Raw genomic sequence first — 20529 nt, forward strand, 5'->3', positions numbered from 1 at the left:
GTCTTGTTATCACCTTTGCCTATGGAAGGATAGGGTGCTTTATCCTTTCCTCGTAGGGGGGCGGTCTGGTCTTACCCCGTCTTCATCAACAAGACCATTTAGAAAATATTACCTAACCTAAAAAAAAGCCAAAACTCACTCATTTTCGGCTCTTACCGTGAAAATCTCGCGGTATCGGTCATTTCTGCCAACTATCAAGCTGCAACTATTCATGACCAATTAAATGATGTAAAGTCGCCTCAAACAAGGGTCCAGGTGGCTACAACACAGGTGATGGAAATCGCAAATGAGGTTATGGAGGTTTCGCTTCGTCATTGGATCAGGACAACACCAGCTTCTGGTAGATGGGATTATACGAGAAAGAGGAACCAAGACTTTGATAGAGAGAGGCAAGACAAAGAAGGTCAATTAAGAGTTTCGCCTTTGGGTCACCTTCAAACGGTTGTAGCCGCGAATTGAACTTTTATAAAATAAAGTGTCATCAACAATTGGCAATAACCGAAGTTGGTCCATCGTGACCACCAAGAAGGATCATACATGAAATGTTGTACATCAACTCTATAATCAATGAGTTAAACCTCTTTGGCAATTGTTCGAATCAACCATCCAAATTTATATGATTTGATTTTGTTTCTATAAGCTCGGCATGCAAGGGTCTTGAATCTTGAACTTATAAGCTGCACAAACCAAGCCAAAATGAATGGATAAATTAATTGTAGAGTATAATGATAAAGTTAAAAACTGAAAACTTTTTAAAAAGTAGGTTACTTTTCAGCTGGCAATACAAGGTTATCTTGACCTTCCACCAGCTTTGCAGAACGAACCACATCCCCTGTCTTAACCTGAGGGAGAACATCTCTTCCAATAGTCGTGTATCTACGTATTTTAATTAAGTTGTTAGTTTAACGAGAATGTACGAGTTTAACTAGAAATGGCAAAATGGGTTGATCAGGTAAGGTAACGGGTCAAAACACGTATATTTGCGGTAACTTTCTGAACCGTTTCTTTTAAGGTAATCTTTTTCTCCTTTTAACCCATTAGATAGAAAACATAACCTGAATCAACTCATTTGTAAAAAAAATTGTTCAAAATTTCCACCTCTAAGTTTCAAGAAATATAAAGAGTGAAAAAGGTTTAGAAGACATACCCAAATACAGAAAACTGGCCCTCATCAAAAGATAAACCTCCTAAGCCAGACTGTTGACACATAATCAAGTGTTAGTTGTACACAAACTCATAGTTCTGAAAATATAAACAGTATTATGATGTTTCTTTTTCTGAATACTCACATAGCTTTTATCATAAAGATAAAAGAAAAACTGATTTGGGGACGAGTATTCCTCAGAGACGTCATCATGGGCCATAGCAACTGCACCATAAACAGATAGCGGAAGCACAGGCAGTTCTCCATCCTTCCATTTTGTAAATGCGAAACTTTATCACAGAAAAAACAAGTATAGAAAGAAGAATTGACCGTTTGATCACAAAATGAACCAACCTGTATGCTTAAAGTTGTTTTATACAGTGGCTCAAACTGTCCAGATGGCATTATCTCTAAAGGAACACTATAACCTACACTCTTGTCAATCCCACCGTCTGACAGAATCGCTTGGTCGGTGCATTTTAGCTTCATCCCGTCATAGGCCCCATCATTTACCTGAACAACCATTTAATTTATCTTTTTCGTTCTAAAATTATATATATTTTCTAGATTAAAGTAGACGGACAGTCCCTGTGGTTTACCAAAATTTTGGATTTGGTCCCTAGATTTTCAAAAGTACACAGATGGTCCCTGTGGTTTACACTTTATAACACATTTAGTCCACAACTTTGCCAAAAGTTACATGGATGGTCCTAGTGGTTTGCACTTTGTAACGCATTTAGTCCCTAACTTGCACTGTTGAAACCTTTAGATTTGTTGGCCGGGGACTAAATGCGTTACAAAGTGCAAACCACGGGGACCATTCATGTACTTTTGAAAAGCTAGGGACCAAATTTTGGTAAACCACAAGGACCATTCGTCTACTTTACTCTATTTTCTAGTTCTAATCAAAATGTTCATTTATTACATGTACATGAAGTTTAAGTGATTAATGAAATGAGAAATACGATGTAAACAGATGATGTAATGTTTCACTACCTTACCAGTTTTGCAAAATTTCCTGTTGTCAGTGGTGCTGAATATCCATCCAAGACAACCTGCTTATACGGTTAAAGATCAGTTGAAGCCACAGTACCAACATAGGATGAAAAGATTCAGCATACCTGGATTGTAGCAGCTTTTCTTGGTACACCACCAGATTGTGGAGTAAACATCGAACCATCTCCTTTCTCAACCACAAATTCCACAACCGCTCTCCCCGTGAGCCTAAAATATATAAATACATTTAAAGAATAAAATTAAAATTAGAAAAATTTAAGTGAACTTTTACCTAGGATAGTTGGAATATTGTGCGGGCAACAAGAAAGATAGCCCAGGAGCCTGTCCAAAAAAAAAACCACAATCATATACATATAAAAAAAAGGTGACTTGCACATTCAGAATTTCTCAAACTGGGAATTAGTCTGGTATCAAAAATTTCAACGTTGTTTTCAACAAAGCACAAATTTAAGTTGCTGACATGGAAGGCGAATGTCTTTGATGCTTTTGCATAGAATACAGTTTGTATGACTTGAAATGAACCTGTAGGAGCTCTAACTGGGCTATAGAATCCAGTGAAGATGCAAGAGCTACTGATACTCTATCTGGATCCTTGTCCTTTATATATCGAAGCAGAGCCTGCAATTCCCCCTGCAAGCCCAAAAACATTGTTGTAGAACCCGTGGCCTAAAACATTGTGTATATTTTCACGTATTTTCGTGCAAGGTACCTTCTCATCAGTAAGAGAAGTATAAAGTGCCAACCCTTTTTCCTTTTGATCAGCTGGTAGGCTTGCCAGAATAGAATCCTTTTCATCGACTGCAATCTGATCAAGGAATATGAAAGAATGAGGAAAACGAACAAGGTCACTCTTCATTATAAACATGTCTAAAGCCTAAAGGTGATTAACTACCTTTAAAGCTTTCTTTACATTGCCCTCCATTGTTCCATAAGGCTTTCTCTGAGGAATCCTTAGCAAGTATGACAGTTCCTCAAGAGAATTCTACAAGAAAACAAGATAAATTTCAACACAAGATATACCAAAACGTAGAAAGTGTCCCAATGAAGAACTGTTTGATGGACCTGTATACTTTTCATATTTGTGTTTGCAGGGATGGCTTTTCTCAAAGCTAATTCTCCAGTTCTGGGCACCTTTGTGTCGGGTGAATAAAGCACAGCGTTAGCAGGTGGAAGAAATGGTGCATCCCATCCAGATAACGGCACTGGAGATATGAGTTGAATGATAAAAACTGCTGCAGAGACTGCAGCTCCCAATCTCGTGATTCCATGCTGTAAAACTGGCAAACATGATTTGGTGTCGGTTTTGTGGTTGTCTGAACATTCCTACATGACAAAGTCCGCTTGTAAAATTGGCAGAATCTGAAAGAATGTGACTCGGTATTGATCTTAAAACCACTAAAAATCGCACGAAAAATGCATATCTAAAGTCAGATCTAAACTAATTTAAACCTAATTAAAAATCAAAACCACTGAAACTGAAGTGAATTCATACACCAAAACGTAATTTATGCCTAATTACGAAATGCAAGCTATTCTATCAGATTGTAATGAGATCAGCATCATAAAAAGTTAATCTACATAGCGTAAACAATCAAAGATGATTCGTCTTCAAAACAACACACCAAGAACAACACTAGTAAAATCGAATTCATACACAGTATTGATCTTAAAACTTCTAAAAATTGCACAAAAATGCATATCTAAAGCCAAATCTAAACTAACTTTAACCTGATTACGAATCTAAACCACTGAAATTGAATCTACACCACGTAAATGCAGGCTATTCTAATATATTCTAATGAGAAATAGCTTCTTAAAAGGTAAATCTACACCACGTAAACAATCAACGCTGATTCGTCTTCGAAGCTACACACCGCTAACCTCACTAGTAAAAATTGAATTCATACACGGTATCGATCTTAAAACATCAGAGAATTGCACAAAGATGCCTATTTTAAGTCAAATCTCAACTAATTTTGATCTAATTACGAATCTTAACCACCGAAATTAAATCGAGTACATACACTAAATGCATATTCTTCCTAATTACGAATGCAACTATGCAACCTATTCTAATAGATTGTAATAAGAAACAGCATCATAAAAGGTTAATCTACAATGCGTAAACAATCAACAATGATTCATCTCCATCACACCGAGAACAACACTAGTAAAACTGAATTCATACACAATATTAATTTAAAACATCTAAAAATTGCACAAAAACGCACATATAAAGCCAAATCTAAACTATTTTTAACCTAATCACAAGTATAAACCACTAAAACCGAATCAAACTCATAAACAAAACCTAATCTACACCTAATAACAAAACACAATCCATTCTAACATATCGCAACGAGAAACACATCACAAACCGTTAATCCACATTACCTAAACAATCAACAACCATTCGTTTCAAAACAAGTGCAACTAGAACTCATACTAACCGTTGGAGGCTCTAATTTTGACAAAATGCAGCTAACAAGCTTCGACTGGAATGATTTTGTTGCAGTTCTGTTGAGCGGGATGAAGGATCGTGGAGTTAGGGCACAGTATCGTCTGGAAACAGATGTGTTGATTGAAATGTTAATGGAAGGTTTGGGGGAGATGATTGGAGAAGATAAGGGAACTGCCATAGCCAGATTGTTGCAGGTTTTGGCGGGTAGCATTATCTAGATGGCGTGAAGCCTATCTGTTGTGGTTAGTTTCAGTTGGAAGTGCAAAGCGCGTGTGGAGGTTTTTGTTTGGTTGTTTTTAGTGGGACACGTCAGCAAGGCGTTGGTAATAGCGTGGGAATGCACGTAGGTGATTTCATCCGAGGTGTGTGGTGATTTATACTAACACCATCCGATATGGGCGTGGTTTTTTCAAAATTTACCACCAAACACGCCCCAACACACCGGACCCCCACCCTCTGTGGCGTTTTTGGGCGTGATTTTCGAAAAAAATCTTTCCAGCGTGATTTAAATCACGCCTTGCCCCCATTTGTCTGTCCAATCACCTTCCATCTTCCTATTTTTTATTCAATAAGATTCTTTTATGGTTTTTGTTTTTTTTAATTATATTACATCTCATTTAGCATAATGTCCCATATCCCTACTACACTCCTTTTGTAAAAACCCCCAATAATGTCTCATTACTGACTGTACTGCCACATGGCGCAAACACCCTAGGGTGGGGCATTATTCACCCCAACGACTACGCATGGTCTAAGGGGTTTGAACTATAATATGATATCATATTTAGTCCTTTGATGAAAATACAACCAAGGTTTATTATTTGAATAAATAAACTAAAAAAAATCATGTTTTTTTACACCAGATTACTAACTATGTTCTTTGTCTTTAAAAAGTACAAAAAACCGTACTTGAAGTTTGCAAACTCTTGCACGTTATGTTCTTTAGTCCTAATCTAGTTAGTTTTCAAGGTTAAACCTGACCAAGTGTATCCCACATAAGGGTAAATTAGTCTGTTTACCTATTTATATTAAAAAATACTTTAATACATAACCTGCCACTACCCATGCACCACCTACCCCCACCAGCCACCACCACCCCACCCGACCACCACAACCTGCCACCAGCCCTACCCCACCCCCAGATCTCGATACCTTCCATCGCAACCACCACATCATCTTTTCGGCCACACCTCTCAGCAACTCCAATCACAAATCAAAAAATCAAATCCAGATATCACACTATATCCATTTGGGTACATGGTGGATTAGTTTGTGGAACACTGTATAGAAGAAGATATCTCTGCAATTTGAGAGTTTCATCTTAATCCCAAGATTCCTAACACATAACCCAAAAAATACTTTATCATCCCAATAATCATCTTCAATTTGTTCAACATTTTCAATGAAATTGGTGGGGTTGGGGGGTTGATGAAGACCCTTCAAAACATACAATATGTATTCCACAACATTTCATTAAACCCAACATGAAGATAACTACAAAATTCACTTTGACTGATTGGTGTTGCGATGCGTTCAGATATGGATCGACTAAAATGATTTCAAATGGGTAAGATATCAGATATGGATCCGCGTAGACTGATTTGCGTTGCGGTGGTGAGACCGATTTACGTTACAGATTTGATTTCTTGGTGGTGCAATGGGGGAGGTGCAATGGCGGTGGTCATGCGATGGGGGAGGTGCAATGGCGGTGGTCATGCGATAGTGGTGGTGCTATGGGAATAGTGAGGTGTGTGCAGGTGGTGGTCCGGTGGGGTGTGTGCAGGTGGTGGCAGTGGTCCGGTGAAGGTGTATGGCGGTGGTGGCAGGTATGGTGGTGATGGGGACAAGTGGTGGTGGTGGTCTGGCAGTTAGAGAGAGAGAGAGAGAGAGAGAGAGAGAGAGAGAGAGAGAGAGAGAGAATGTGTGTGTATTGTGAGAGAGGGGTGGTTTATGCGTGCGTGTATATATAGGTATTTATAAATATCTCTATATATAATTTTTATGATTATTTATTTTAGTATTTAGGGTATAATGACCAAAATACCCTCATGTGAGGTCTATTTGGTCCAGATTAAACCATAAAAACTAACTGAGTTAGGGCTAAAAGACATAACGTGCAAGGGTTTGCAAACATCGAATACGTTTTTTTGTACTTTTTGAAGACAAAAGACATAGTTTGCAAGCTGGTGTCAACATAAAAGACGATTTTTGTAATCTACTCTTAGTATTTTCATCTTGTCAATATCATAATCCTATATGTTTTAGCTTTATAGGTAATATACTTGTATAAGTAAATCCAACCACTAAGATGGCCTAGTGGTTGACGTCTTGGTTTTTCCAATAGAGACCTGAGTTCTACTCAGGTAAATAGTTTGAGTGGCCGGTCCTTGACAATAATCAAAGAATTCCATTTAGGGTTTGTTTGGTTGGTGAAGTCCTTTGTTTAATGGGCTTTTGAGGTTGAAATTAAAAGACATGGATCGGGCCCGATTTAGTTTTCTTGGTCCTAAGTTATTTAATCTAATTGTTCTCTATATATATCCTACTCATGTATTGTAGCTCGTGGATGTAGGTCCCTTGTTGGGACCCTTTGGTCTGAGCTTAATGAGATAATCTAGTGGCAGCATGTGGAAGAAGTCCCCTGCTGGGACCGACCCACGTAAAATTTTTGTCTTGTCTTTATTCTCCATTTGTGTGTTTATAACGTTTGTGCGTGTGTTGGTTTGCGCTACGCCGCTTGATACCTAACAAGTTTTAGCTTAATGTGATTGTGGGGCAGATATAACAGTTCAAACCCCCTCCCTTTGCTTGGCTTGTCTTTAGAGCCATGAGTCATTTACTTTCTACGATGTTCTAGGGAGAGGGTGTCGCATGACGGTTAGCGAGTCTGATAAACTTGTTTTTTTTTATATAAGTAAATTCAATTACATAATATATTAGGGGGGTGTTTGGTGTTGCGTTTTCAAAATAAATTTTGCGTTTTCAAAACTGCGTTTTGAAAAAGCATGTAGGTACATGCTTCTCCAAAACGCAGTTTTGGAGGCAGATAATCACTTTTTCATCCAAACACTTTTTTAGATTATTTATGTTTTACAAACACAATAATCAAATAATCACTTCAAAACATAATCCCAAACACCCTCTAAAAGAATGACCAACGTTGTAAAAGCAAAATATGAATTAAAATTTCTAGTCCATATTTCATGTTTTTTTTGTTCCATCACTTACGGAAGACGACGTCGTCCCTCATCACCTCCATGTCACCGAAAAAATTCATATAAGTTCAAAAATCGTCAATTTTAATGTACACGTTAAATGAATCTTATATTCGTAACATAACATCACTTTCCTTTTAAAATAATGTTAGTATTTCCAACTAAACTCCGATTATTTCTAACCCTCAATCAACAACTTATGGTTCATCGTAATTCAATAATCGATTCAAAATCTCACTACATATTTAGAACAATTTAGAGAGCAAACTTCTAATAAAGTATCACACAATCCGAAACACCCATTTCTATTACTTTACATTCTTTATAACTATGGATCTTCTATGTGTGTTTAGATCGGTAGCACACAACCTCTTCATGAAAGCAACTTAACAAAACAAATTTCATGATAATTCATTGAAACGTGTCATTTCAGTCCAGAAAATTAACCCAAGTTAAAAAAATTCAATTAGCTCATGGGTAAAATTGTCATTTTACATAGATTTTTTATATTCATTTTTTAACTTCATATTTTAATATAAAGAAAAGAAAAACATATGTAGATGCTCGGAATCAAACCCGTGACCACCTGCTTAGAAACATATGCGTTAACCAGCGAGCCAAAGCTCCTTTTGCTCTAAGTTTTCATTTGTTTTTCTTTTGATATGTGTTAAACCACCAGCACCATACAGCTATCCAACCACCATCACCACAATTCAACCATCAAACAACCACCGTTCAACCACTACCACCACCACCACCGTTCAATCTCCACCACCATCCAAACAACTCCACCATCGTCGTCGCTTCATGTTCGGTATGTGTCATTTTTACGTTTCCAGCAACAATGAAATGCGAAGTAGAGGTATCATGATATAACAATCGATGCAATAATTAGTACGTGTCAAGAAGAAATTATGCATAAGTTAACTAGAATTCAATTCCTCTTGCTTTGTCACCTTCTTTTGAGTGAACATCTAACCTGCATTTTATGTTTATTTCACTCACTCATTCATCATCATCTTCTTCTACGGAAAACGTAAAACGACACATGCCTCTACTTTGCATCGATTGTTGTATCATGATACCTTGCATTTCACTGTTGCCGAAAAACGTAAAATGACACATACCAAACGTGAAGCGGCGACAATGGTGGAGTTGTTTGGATGGTGGTGGAGATTGAAAGGTGGTGGTAGTGGTTGAATGGCGGTGGTTTGATCGTTGAATCATGGTGATGTTGTTTGGATAGCTGAATGGTGTTGGTGCTGGTGGTTTAACACATATCAAAAGAAAAACAAATGAAAACTTAGAACAAAAGGATCTTTTGCTCGCTGGTTAATGCATGTGTTTCTAAGCAGATGGTCACAGGTTCGATTCTTGCCATCTGCATATGTTTTTCTTTTCTTTATATTAGAATTTGAAGTAAAAAAATGAAAATAAAAAGTCTATGTAAATTGACAATTTTACCCCTGATCTAATTGAATTTTTTTTATCAGGGGTTAATTTTTGGATTGAAATGGATTTTTTCAAGAACGTCGGGGAGAAAAATTGTGTAATTTTGAAATTTGGTCTGAAATGATAAAAGTGAACAAACCACATGGACGTAAATAACACTTAACTCAAGAAAAAAACATGCAAAGAAACATAAAGCGTGACAACTAGACAACACTTTAGTAAGTTATACATAAAGTTACAGAGGATGTAGAAGAACAGGCAAAGCAGACACAAACAAAAGAAAATTACAAAATACAAACTAAGAGTTGCTAAATTGAGTTAATTTTATAAATTTTTCAGAGGTCCCAATCGAGTATGTTTTCTTTTTTTTTTTTTTTTTTTTTTTAGAGAAGAATTTACATCGAATACTGAGATTAGTATGTACACAATCCCATCCAGACAGATACATCATATATATAGCTGGGTTTCATAAACCCAATTTAGATCACACCTAGGGTAACAGCTACCCGATCCACCAAATCAAACCATCATAAGATCAAACCAATCCCCACTGACGAAAACCTCTCCGACTTTTTTTTTGAACGTCCAACATAAGAATCGCCGGGTACTCCGTACGCGGCACCCATTGGCCGAAAGGTAGCCCGCGGCAGCCCAACCTGCACGCACGGAGCCCCTAGCCCACCATGCCACCAGTTCCGGGGAAAACCCGACCCTGCACCCGCCCGAGGGCACGACAATGCAAAGCCGGTAAAACCCGGGTGGATCAGGAATCGAACTTGAGACCTTTCGGTCAAAAGTCTTCCCTCATTTCCATAACCACTGAGCTATAAGCCCAGGGTTAAAAAAACCTCTCCGACTAAATCGCAACCATAAAATCACACACAAAAGGGCTTTTTCTTTTCTCCCTCACTCACTCAAAACACTTTCAATTTCACACTTCACAACTACAATTTCAACATATGATTGCGGCAAATTGATCCTTCACATGGCCAATTTCTTAGCTCAGTTTCTGTCCATCAAGAACTCTTGCGAACGCCTTGTCATTGCTGGTATACTTGTAGCCCTACCTACTTTGATCTTTGAAACATGCATTTGTGCTTCTCTGATTTAGTTTTTTAAGTCATCAGATCGCATCACTGTTGTGTTGTTTATGAACTTTGCTTTAGGATTCAATGTAAATGTTGATTGTAGATTTCTAGACCCTATATTTTAAATTGGAAACATGTTTTTAGGTTTTGGCTGCAAATTTTCCAGATTGTAATGCTTTCTTTATAGAAACAAGTTAGATTAAGTTATGAACTTTTTCATGTTGTTGTACACTGTGAGAGAAGAATTAGTATGGGCTATACAAAAAGGGGGATGAAGATCAATACTAAGAATGAGTAGCTTAGTGTTTCTTTGGACAGAAGTAGTGTTTGGATGTGATTTTGATTTAGATCTTGTTCGGGTCCTGCACGAATGGCATCCTCATTATCTGCTATAAAGCATAGTTGCCGAAGGCGCAAAGGGTGAGCCTTGGGCCTTAGTGCAAGGTGCTTAAAAACAAGGGCTTTTCTAGGCGAGGCGTATAGTATAAAAATACCATTTTTAGGGGTTTTAGACATGTTTTATGCTTCTATGGGGCCAGTTTTGGTTGTTTAAGGTTGATTCAAGGCTTGTTTAGGGTTGCTATAATTGTTGATTTGTTTTAGATCAGTTTTTTGTTTTACAAAGGAAGCAATGATTTTGCTGTATGTCTCCATATTGAAATCTTAAAAACTTGAACTTTAATTAATTCCAGTTGAAGATGTAAGCGATTTATGGCCACTTGTCAAGAAGGGATTTGAAGAAAGGGTTCCATTCAAAAGAGCTACATTAAACAACAAAACCCGTAATCCCGTTTTTGTGGATAACCTGCCAGCTGAGTTTATACTAACAACAGATGCAAGGCTTCGCAGTAGGTTCCCACAAGAACAATTATTATTCTCGTTTCGAGAACCGTATGCAACCGTGATTCTCGTGACTTGTGAGGTAACTTATATATTTCATACTTGCTGGAGAAAATATTTCATACTCTGCTTTATAACGGTTTGGTTCCACGCCATCTGTGTTTCAACAGGATCTAGACGAGTTCAAGACTATCCTAAAACCACGTCTAAAACTGATCACGCAAAATGATGAGCGAGAGTGGTTTATTGTGTTTGTGTCCCGGGCCCCACCCCACAATGATCAAGCAACGAAATTGGCGAAAAAAGTTTATGCCAGACTTGAAGTTGATTTTAGTTCAAAGAAGCGGGAAAGGTAAAATTGTGAAGCTAATATATGTATATAATATTTTGTATAAAGGTGTAACGTTAGATGAATATCTTTGTTGTAGGTGCTGTAAACTGGATATAAATGGACCAGAAGCAAGTTTTTGGGAAGATTTGGAATCCAAAATTACTGAGTGTGTTAGAAACACTCTTGATAGGCGTATTCAGTTTTATGAGGAGGAAATTCGTAAGCTTAGTGAACAACGTTTTAAGCCTGTTTGGAGCTTTTGTAACTTTTTTATTCTGAAGGTAAACAATTAATAACTTTTTTAGACATTTATTAATGTTACAATTCTTGAACAAACTGCAAGGTATTTTGAATTTTTACCGGTTATTATTGAATAATTATGTCACTGTTTGGCAGTTTGCTTGTTGTGAATGTAATTGGATTATGTAAGTTGTTATTTTTAATATAGGAAAGCTTGGCGTTCATGTTTGAGATGTCTCATCTTCATGAGGATTCTTTACGGGAATATGATGAACTAGAGCTCTGCTATTTGGAAACAGGTGTTAATGGTTATGATGAACTAACATCTGTATTAATAGACCTGTATATTTTATTTTATAGTAAAATGCCATTTTCGTCCCTGAGGTTTGGCCAGTTTTGTGACTTTTGTCCAAAGGTTTGTTTTTTTCGCATCTAGATTCAAAAGGTTTAAAATCTTGCCATTTTTGTCTGGCTTGTTAACTCCTTTCATTTTTCTCCATTAAGTCAGGGGTATTTCCATCTTTTTTGTTAACTTAAAGGGCAATTCAGTCTTTTTCACTTTATGCACAAGCATTTAGCATGATGTACAAGTATTCAAAAGACCGAATTACCTTTTAAGTTAACAAAAAAAGACGAAAATACCCCTGGCTTAACGAAGAAATATGGATGGAGTTGACGAGCCGGATGAAAATGGCAAGATTTCAAACCTTTTGGATCCAGATGCGAAAAAACAAACCTTTGGACGAAAGTCGCAAAACTGGCCAAACCTCAGGGACACAAATGACATTTTACTCTTTATTTTAACTCTTCTAACAATGCGGGCTTATAAAATATATTACTTTTTGTGCAATCAGTTAACATAGCAGGCAAACAAAGGGATTTCGGAGGAATGGAACATGGAGATGATCAGGCTGCACTATTAAATCCCCAAAAAAAACCGTTAACACAGATTGTTCAAGATGACTCCTTTAGGGAGTTTGAATTTCGACAATATCTGTTTGCTTGTCAAGCAAAGGTAATCTAGACCAACTGCTTTATTCGTTTGATAAACGCGTTTTATCCGACCATTTATAGTAATTTACGTTATTAATACAATAATGGAACCTTTTGCAGCTATTGTTCAAGCTAAATCGTCCATTTGAGGTTGCATCAAGGGGATATTCATTTGTAATTAGCTTTTCAAAAGCACTGGCCCTTCATGAGGTCTGGCATTCACTTCAATGTCCATTTTCTGTGATATTTGGTAATAAACTAATAGTGTTGGTTTATAATCGAGAAGTTTGTAATCTCGTTAAACTGACCACCTAATTATCTTACATTATTTCTGATTAATTTTTTTTTGCCTATTGTCTATGGCTTCTGCAACAGAGCATGATACCCTTTTGTTTACGGGAAGTTTGGATTATCACTTCTTGCTTGAGTTTAGCCGATGCAACAGCTGCTCGTTATAGTAACGGACTTGTGGGACCTGATATTGAAAGAGAATATTATCGTGTACGGGGGGAATTATATTCTCTTTGTCGAGCTAAGGTATAGACTAAATAGGTTACAAAACACCATTTGTAAATAAAAATGAATTCTTCTGGGAAATACATATTTCAGTTAAATATTAACTATTGAAGACATTGATGCATTTGGCAGTTCATGAGGCTTGCATATTTACTCGGTTATGGATCCGCTATAGAAAGAAGCCCCGTCAACAGGTAGATGCTCAATTTCTTTAAATTTCACTTTTATTTTTTTTAAATATTTTATTTTTATTGTACAGTGCTTCACTTAGCATGCTTCCGTGGCCTAAACCGGCAATCTGGCCTTCGGTTCCCGCTGATGCATCATCTGAAGTTCTTGCTAAAGAAAAGGTATGTATCCTTATGTTATTCTTTAAACCTTTTCAATAAAAAAGGAATAAAATGCCATTTTCGTCTCTAAGGTTTGGCCAGTTTTGCGACTTTTGTCCAAATGTTTGTTTTTCCGCATCTGGATCCAAAAGGTTTGAAGTCTTGCCATTTTCATCCGGCTCGTTAACTACATCTATTTTTCTCCGCCAAGTTAGGGGTATTTTTGTCAATTTTTGTTAAATTAAAGGGCAATTCAGTCTTTTTCACTTTATGTAAAAAGACCGAATACCCCTGAAAAAGACTGAATTGCCCTTGAAGTTAACAAAATAGACGGAAATACCCCTGACTTAACGGAGAAAATTGGATGGAGCTAACGAGCTGGATGAAAATGGCAAGATTTCAAACCTTTTGGATCCAAATGCGGAAAAACAAATCTTTAGATGAAAGTCGCAAAACTGGCCAAACCTCAGAGACGAAAATGGCATTTTACTCATAAAAAAGTATGCTCAAGTAAATAAAATTCTGACTTTTCTGGAAAATATATTATAGATGCTTCTTCAAGTTACACCGAGAGTCAAGCATTTTGGTATTCAGAGAAAACCATTACCACTTGAGCCTACTTTTCTCCTGAGAGAGGCTAATCGTCGAAGAGCTTCTCTTTCTGTTGGAAATGCGTCGGAAATATTTGATGGACGGACAGCTTCGATTGATGGGTATGGAAAAGTCAACTGTTTGACTTTTTTCCTTTTTTTCGTAGTTTGTTTTTTTAGAGTAAAATGCCATTTTCGACCCCGAGGTTTGGTCAGATTTGCGACTTTTGTCCAAAGGTTTGTTTTTTCGCATCTGGATTCAAAAGGTTTGAAATCTTGCCATTTTCATCCGGCTCGTTAACTCCATCCATTTTTCTCCGTTAAGTCATGGGTATTTCTGTCTTTTTGTGAACTTATAGGGCAATTTGGTCTTTTATACGGTTTTTGTACATAAAGTGAAAAAGATCGAATTGCCCTTTAAGTTAACAAAAAAGACAGAAATACCCTTGTCTTAACGGAGCAAAATGGACGGAGTTAACGAGCCAGATGAAAATGGAAAGAAATTTCAAACCTTTTGGATCCAGATGTGGAAAAACAAACCTTTGGACGAAAGTCGCAAAATTGGTCAAACCTCAGGGACGAAAATGGCCTTTTACTCCTTCTTTTAATTATTTTGTGTTGAAATAAAATACCGCTCTGTTCCACTTGTTGTATGCTGCCAGCTCAGGTTCAGCTGCTGCCATGTCACGAACCAATTCGACGCCTGGAAACTTCGAGAGCTCGATCGATCGCCCTATGAAACTTGCGGAAATCATCGTTGCTGCTGAACATGCTCTCCAGAAAACGATTTCTGATCCCAGTTTATGGGCATCGTTTTCATCTTTAGATGAATTCGAGGTACGTGATTCAAAATATAAATCATTAAACGTCAACACATATCTATCTCATTTCATTGTTTACGTCTCCTCCAGCAAAAATATCTGGAACTGTCTAAATCGGCCGCAGAAAATTACCACAACTCGTGGTGGAAACGACATGGGGTTGTTCTCGATGGAGAAATTGCTGCTGTTTGTTTTAAACATGGAGATTATGATTTAGCTGCAAAATCATACGAGAAAGTTTGCGCGCTTTATTCTAGTGAAGGATGGGAGGATTTATTAGCTGATGTCCTTCCTAATCTAGCCGAGTGTCAGAAAATACTTAACGATCAAGCTGGCTACTTATCATCCTGTATCAGATTACTCTCTCTTGATAAGGGTTTGTTTTTATCGAAAGAACGCCAGGCGTTTCAATCTGAAGTTGTTCGTCTCGCACATGGCGAAATGGAGCACCCCGTGCCGTTAGATGTGTCGTCGTTGATTACGTTTTCCGGTAATTCCGGACCACCTTTGGAGTTATGTGACGGTGATCCTGGAATCTTGTCGGTAATTTTGTGGAGTGGATTTCCCGATGACATCACGCTCGAATCACTCAGCCTGACGTTGAATGCTACCAGTAATGCCGATGAAGGGGTTAAGGTAAATTTGTTGTTTTGGTTCGCTTCGGTTTTATGGTAAAACTGTAACCGAAATGTTCGGTTTTCAGTTTTTGAAAACCGTTCGGTTTCGGTTTTAACAACGGTTCGGTTTGGTTTTTTGGAACAAAATTACGTAAGGTTCAAAAATATAATCCAAAATTTAAGAATCCTTCTTAGATGTTTACATTTAACTTTTAAAGTTATTATATTTAACATTTTTAATTAATATTGTTCACATAAACCTAACCTTCTAATTTATTTTTATGTTTCTCCAAAGTTTTTATTAAGACATTATTTATAATACTTTGAAAATCATTTAACTTTAGGGTGTAATGATTAATGATTATTACAAATAAAGGATTGTGACTGTAATTATTGAGGTTAAAGGGCATCCATTGCAATCCGATACAAACATAAAGGACGAAAGTGTAATTTACCCTAATTTTTATGTTAAGTTTTGTTATTTCTTGTAGGCAATGGATAAATCATTTCAAATATAAATAAATATGTTAATGTCTTTATTATAAATACTTAACATGCAAGTAGAAGTAACAATTCCTAAATCAATATATAACAAACATTTAAAAAATGATTTTTTAGGTTATTCTGTTCGGTTTGGTTTCTTTCGGTTTTCACAAAATGCAAAACCGTAACCGAACCGTAAATTTTGGTTTGGGATTTTTCGATTCGTTTGTTTTTCAGTTTTTTGTGCGTTTTGGTTTTTTTCAGTTCAGTTAAGTCTGTTTTTTTTGGTTTCGGTTCGGTTTTTTCGGTTTTCTGCTCACCCAGTCACCCCTAGTTCACACAGTTGCTATGAGGTTCAAAACTTATGAAATTTGATTTTTTTTATTAATATTCAGGCGATCAGGAGCTCAGGTGCCACGATACTAAACCCCGGTAGAAACACAATCACGCTTTCTTTGCCCCCTCAGAAAACCGGTTCGTACGTGTTAGGTGTTCTCACAGGGCAAATCGGTCATTTACGGTTCAGGTCTCATCGTTTTGCTAGAGGTGGACCCGCAGAAAGTGACGATCTCATGAGTTATGAGAAACCAACTAGACCAATCCTGAAGGTACACAAACCAAGGGCTCTTGTTGATCTTGCTGCAGCGGTTTCATCCGCGTTATTAATGAATGAGCCACAGTGGCTTGGAATAATCGTAAAACCGATTAATTATTCCCTCAAGGGAGCGGTTCTGCACATTGATACGGGTCCCGGGTTGAAGATTGAAGAATCACAGCCCATTGAAATGGAGATGTATACGTATACAGATACATCAAAAAGTGCTAATGGACTAAATGATAAAAATAATACTTCTACTGATATGGAAACACAACTAAATTTGAAAGATGGTAGCCTAGAGTTACCAGGTTGGGCAAGCGATATAACGAGCGTTTTATGGGTGCCTGTTCGTGCCATTAACGATGGATTAGCAAGAGGAACATCTGCAGGTTTTTATTTATGGAGTAAAATGCTATTTTCGTCCCTGAGGTTTGGCCAGTTTTGCGACTTTTGTCCAAACGTTTGTTTTTCCACATTTGGTTCCAAAAGGTTTGAAATCTTGCTAGTTTCATCCGGCTCGTTAACTCCATCCATTTTTCTCCGTTAAGTCAGGGGTGTTTTCGTCTTCTTACCTACTTGTTTTTGTTTTTTGTTTAGTAAGGGTATTTTGAATACTTGTACATTATGCTAAATGCTTGTCCATAAAGTGAAAAAGACTGAATTGCCCTTTAAGTTAACAGAAAAGACGGAAATACCCCTGAATTAATGGAGAAAAAAGGATGGAGTTAACAAGCTGGATGAACATGACAAGATTTTAAACCTTCTGGATCCAGATGCGGAAAATCAAACCTTTGGACGAAAGTCGCAAAACTGGCCAAACCTAAACTGGCATTTTAGTCTTATTTATTTATTGTTATGTTTAACATTATGCATTTTTCGTTAACATTTCGCTGTGGTTTACTTACCTAATCAACCATTGGCATATCTTTTAGGGACGGTTTCTCCTGAAAGACCAAGTGTAGTGGATGGATTAAGAACGGTAGCTTTAAAACTTGAATTTGGAGTATCACATAACCAGAGTTTTGATCAAACTATAGCTGTTCATTTTACCAACCCGTTCCACGTCAGCACACGTGTGGCAGACAAGTGCAGTGATGGCACTTTGCTTTTGCAGGTTATTATTATCAGTTCTTGGTCACTACTCTTGTAAAACGCCATTTTGTTCCCTTGAGGTTTGGCTACTTTTGCGACTTTCGTCCAAAGGTTTGTTTTTTCGCATCTAGATCCAAAAGTTGAAATCTTGTCATTTTCATCCAACTCGTTAACTCCATCCTTTTTTTGATGTTAAGTCAGGGGTATTTTCGACTTTTTAGACATTTTTTGGGATGATTAAAGGGTTTGGGTGAGGAGAAAGTCAACAGAGGTGGATCTTTATTTCTTATAGTGTTTTCTATTTTGATAAAAAAAAGTGACTAAAAGGACGGAAATGCCCCTCATTTAACGAAGAAAAATGGATGGAGTTAAGGAATCAGATGAAAATGGCAAGATTTCAAACCTTTTGGATCTAAATGCGAAAAAACAAACCTTTGGACGAAAATCGCAAAAGTGGTCAAACCTTAGGGACGAAAATAACATTTTACTCTTTATTTTATTGTTTATTTATAAAAAAAGGCTAAACTTTTTACGGGCTTTATCGTTTTCAGGTCATACTACACTCACAAGTGAAGGCATGTTTAACCATACACGATGCTTGGTTAGATCTACAAGATGGTTTTGTTCATACTGGTCAAACCGATTGTAGACCAACATCTGCTTTCTTTCCTCTTGTAGTTCCATCATCTTCTAAAGCTGGAATCTTGTTCAGTATATCCTTAAAAACTACAATCACCGAAGGTAATTATTTCTTTATTTCTTTATTATCTTCAAAACTACTCCTCTGCAAAGAAATTGATTCGTTTGTTGATTATGCAGAGGAAGTTAAAGCGATGAATCCCGATTCTATATTAAACATTAGATACAAAATTGACGGGAACAGAAATCTTGGATCGCATACTCCTATGTCTGTGGGAACCAATGGATCTGAGGATGATGTCACACAGTTGTTGACATTCAAGAGTGCGATTGTCTTACAACGGCCTGTTCTAGAACCTTGTTTAGCAGTTGGCTTTCTTCCTCTCCCTTCAGGCGGTCTTCGAGTCGGGCAGCTTTTTACAATGAAGTGGCGAGTTGAACGATTAAAATATCTTGAAGAGGAAAACAAGGTAAAGTTTACAACCTTTTAACGTTCACCATAAACAAAACCGGCATTACTAACTTATGTGTTCCCCAATCTTAAGAGTGACATCAGTATTTTACTTTCTAAAATGCACGAAAATTATTGTTTCTCTTAGAACTATTTAAATAATCTATTTGATTTGCAGCAGGATGAAGTACAATATGAAGTGAATGCAAGTTCTGAGCATTGGATGATCGCCGGGAGAAAGCAAGGTCACGTGCCTCTCTCAATAAAACAAGGTGTGTGAAAAACATCTCACGCGTGTTAAAACTAATAAAAAAATATCGAATTATCAGTTAATAATATAGTTTTATCTTAACGTTATACAGGTTCAAGAATTGAGATATCAATACTATGTGTCCCACTAACGGCTGGATATGTTCGGCCGCCACAACTGGAACTACCAAACATCGGTGAGGCGAATATAAGTTGTAACCCGGCAGGACCCCATTTGGTTTGCGTCTTTCCTCCACCCCTGAGCTCCTCTTATTGCATTCCGGCCTCATAAATTACACGACTTTTGGTCACCGGTGACCAGAGATTGGTATAGAGTTGAAAATGGCGAGAGTTTTGTAGCATTTTCAAGACTGTTTTCGTTCGAATTAAGGGGTGGCGATGATAGGTTAGGTCACATGCATTGGTGCATATACAGATGGGATAGTGGCATCATAGTGAAACTTCACATAATGACTTTAGATATAAAGTGTTGTTATCCCTTGGTGTGTTATATGTTTATTGATCCCCAACTTTGTATCCTTGTTATGATTTGCGTGTCTATGTATTACTAAATATATATATTTTTCTTTTTTGTGTTTTTTTTTCTATTTTAGTTAACACGTCGAATTTGGTTCTTGAGATTTTATGAATGCTTGTTCCAAATTTTAAATTTGGTCAACTTGCGAAATGCCGTTATGAAAACAGACTTACAATCTAGAAAACTTGTCGCGATCATGTAGCGCTTGGGTACTTGCAACGCAGATCTTTATTGCGACATTATAATAGTTTACTAATTACTATTATAAATGTTTAACTGATTGGTAAGGTGGAATAAAATCATATTTGAATTATTAATTAGAATAAAAGATACGATAATATTGATGTTGTTTGAAAACAAATGATGATTAGTTTAGTTGGTAGGAACATATGCATGTTGCACGTAAACGGTTGTCGTTTATTCTTTTCCATCAAAAGTCTTCCTCAATCATTCCGTCTTTCTCTCCGTTACAAACGGTGCTTTTTTATTAAGTCGTCACAGAAATCGTTGATTTGGTAATAGTCGCATATCTTGACAATTAAGGTTATCAATATGATTTCTTGTATTGGTAGTTTATTATTTTTAAATCTTAATTTCTATATTTTTTACTTACTAAATAAGTAAATACGGTGCTATGTGACACGTTTTATTAGGGGTGAGCAAGTTTAGGGCCGGATCGAAAATAACCGAGAACCGAACTGAAAATATACTCAACCCGACCCGAACCCAAGTACCTAGGTATTTAGATCGGTTCCAAATTTTCAAATAAAATAGGGTCGGGTCGGGTCGGTTCTCGGTTCTTTTCATGGTGAAACCCGACTTGGA

At 37.0% G+C, this 20529-nt stretch overlaps 2 protein-coding genes across 4 annotated transcripts; one reads left to right on the forward strand and one right to left on the reverse strand.

Annotated features, from left to right (window-relative positions):
* Window positions 1-428: 428 nt before the first annotated feature.
* LOC110884640 (peptidyl-prolyl cis-trans isomerase CYP37, chloroplastic) lies at window positions 429-4885 on the reverse strand. 2 transcript variants are annotated; one of them, XM_022132365.2, is made up of 13 exons: window positions 4612-4883; window positions 3224-3484; window positions 3054-3143; window positions 2871-2966; window positions 2684-2791; window positions 2433-2482; window positions 2266-2368; window positions 2146-2199; window positions 1499-1657; window positions 1290-1412; window positions 1148-1197; window positions 769-876; window positions 429-677 (listed from the first exon to the last, which is right to left on the reverse strand). In XM_022132365.2, exons 1-13 carry the CDS (start codon window positions 4831-4833, stop codon window positions 671-673), a joined length of 1431 nt encoding a protein of 476 aa, XP_021988057.1. In that variant the 5' UTR covers window positions 4834-4883; the 3' UTR covers window positions 429-670. The 2 variants fall into 2 exon arrangements, with proteins under 2 accessions (XP_021988057.1, XP_021988058.1); XM_022132366.2 differs by lacking the exon at window positions 1499-1657 and having other exon boundaries at window positions 1290-1434; window positions 2141-2199; window positions 4612-4885.
* A 4916-nt stretch (window positions 4886-9801) lies between these two features.
* LOC110884639 (trafficking protein particle complex II-specific subunit 130 homolog) lies at window positions 9802-19765 on the forward strand. 2 transcript variants are annotated; one of them, XM_022132363.2, is made up of 19 exons: window positions 9802-10338; window positions 11070-11299; window positions 11388-11569; window positions 11646-11829; window positions 11997-12087; window positions 12643-12803; window positions 12902-12991; window positions 13157-13318; window positions 13430-13491; window positions 13557-13647; window positions 14176-14339; window positions 14879-15053; window positions 15128-15673; window positions 16533-17124; window positions 17668-17849; window positions 18379-18568; window positions 18647-18936; window positions 19096-19189; window positions 19280-19765. In XM_022132363.2, the coding sequence occupies exons 1-19, from the start codon at window positions 10275-10277 to the stop codon at window positions 19456-19458; spliced, it is 3729 nt and encodes a 1242-aa protein (XP_021988055.1). In that variant the 5' UTR covers window positions 9802-10274; the 3' UTR covers window positions 19459-19765. The 2 variants fall into 2 exon arrangements, with proteins under 2 accessions (XP_021988055.1, XP_021988056.1); XM_022132364.2 differs by having other exon boundaries at window positions 9804-10338; window positions 19099-19189.
* The last annotated feature ends 764 nt before the right edge of the window (window positions 19766-20529 follow it).

This window comes from Helianthus annuus, chromosome 3 (genome assembly GCF_002127325.2).
Source record: "Helianthus annuus cultivar XRQ/B chromosome 3, HanXRQr2.0-SUNRISE, whole genome shotgun sequence".
Lineage (NCBI taxonomy): Eukaryota > Viridiplantae > Streptophyta > Magnoliopsida > Asterales > Asteraceae > Helianthus > Helianthus annuus.

Excerpts from the sequence above, each read along its gene's own strand:
- LOC110884640 (XM_022132365.2), bottom strand. The coding sequence starts at position 4,833 with ATGCTACCCGCCAAAACCTGCAACAATCTGGCTATGGCAGTTCCCTTA. Across the intron at positions 2,967-3,053 it reads ATGTAAAGAAAGCTTTAAAG|ATTGCAGTCGATGAAAAGGA; the intron begins GTAGTTAATCAC and ends TTCCTTGATCAG. Across the intron at positions 2,483-2,683 it reads CCCAGTTAGAGCTCCTACAG|GCTCCTGGGCTATCTTTCTT; the intron begins GTTCATTTCAAG and ends TTTTTTGGACAG.
- LOC110884639 (XM_022132363.2), top strand. The coding sequence starts at position 10,275 with ATGGCCAATTTCTTAGCTCAGTTTCTGTCCATCAAGAACTCTTGCGAA. Across the intron at positions 12,088-12,642 it reads GCTCTGCTATTTGGAAACAG|TTAACATAGCAGGCAAACAA; the intron begins GTGTTAATGGTT and ends TTGTGCAATCAG. Across the intron at positions 13,648-14,175 it reads AAGTTCTTGCTAAAGAAAAG|ATGCTTCTTCAAGTTACACC; the intron begins GTATGTATCCTT and ends AATATATTATAG.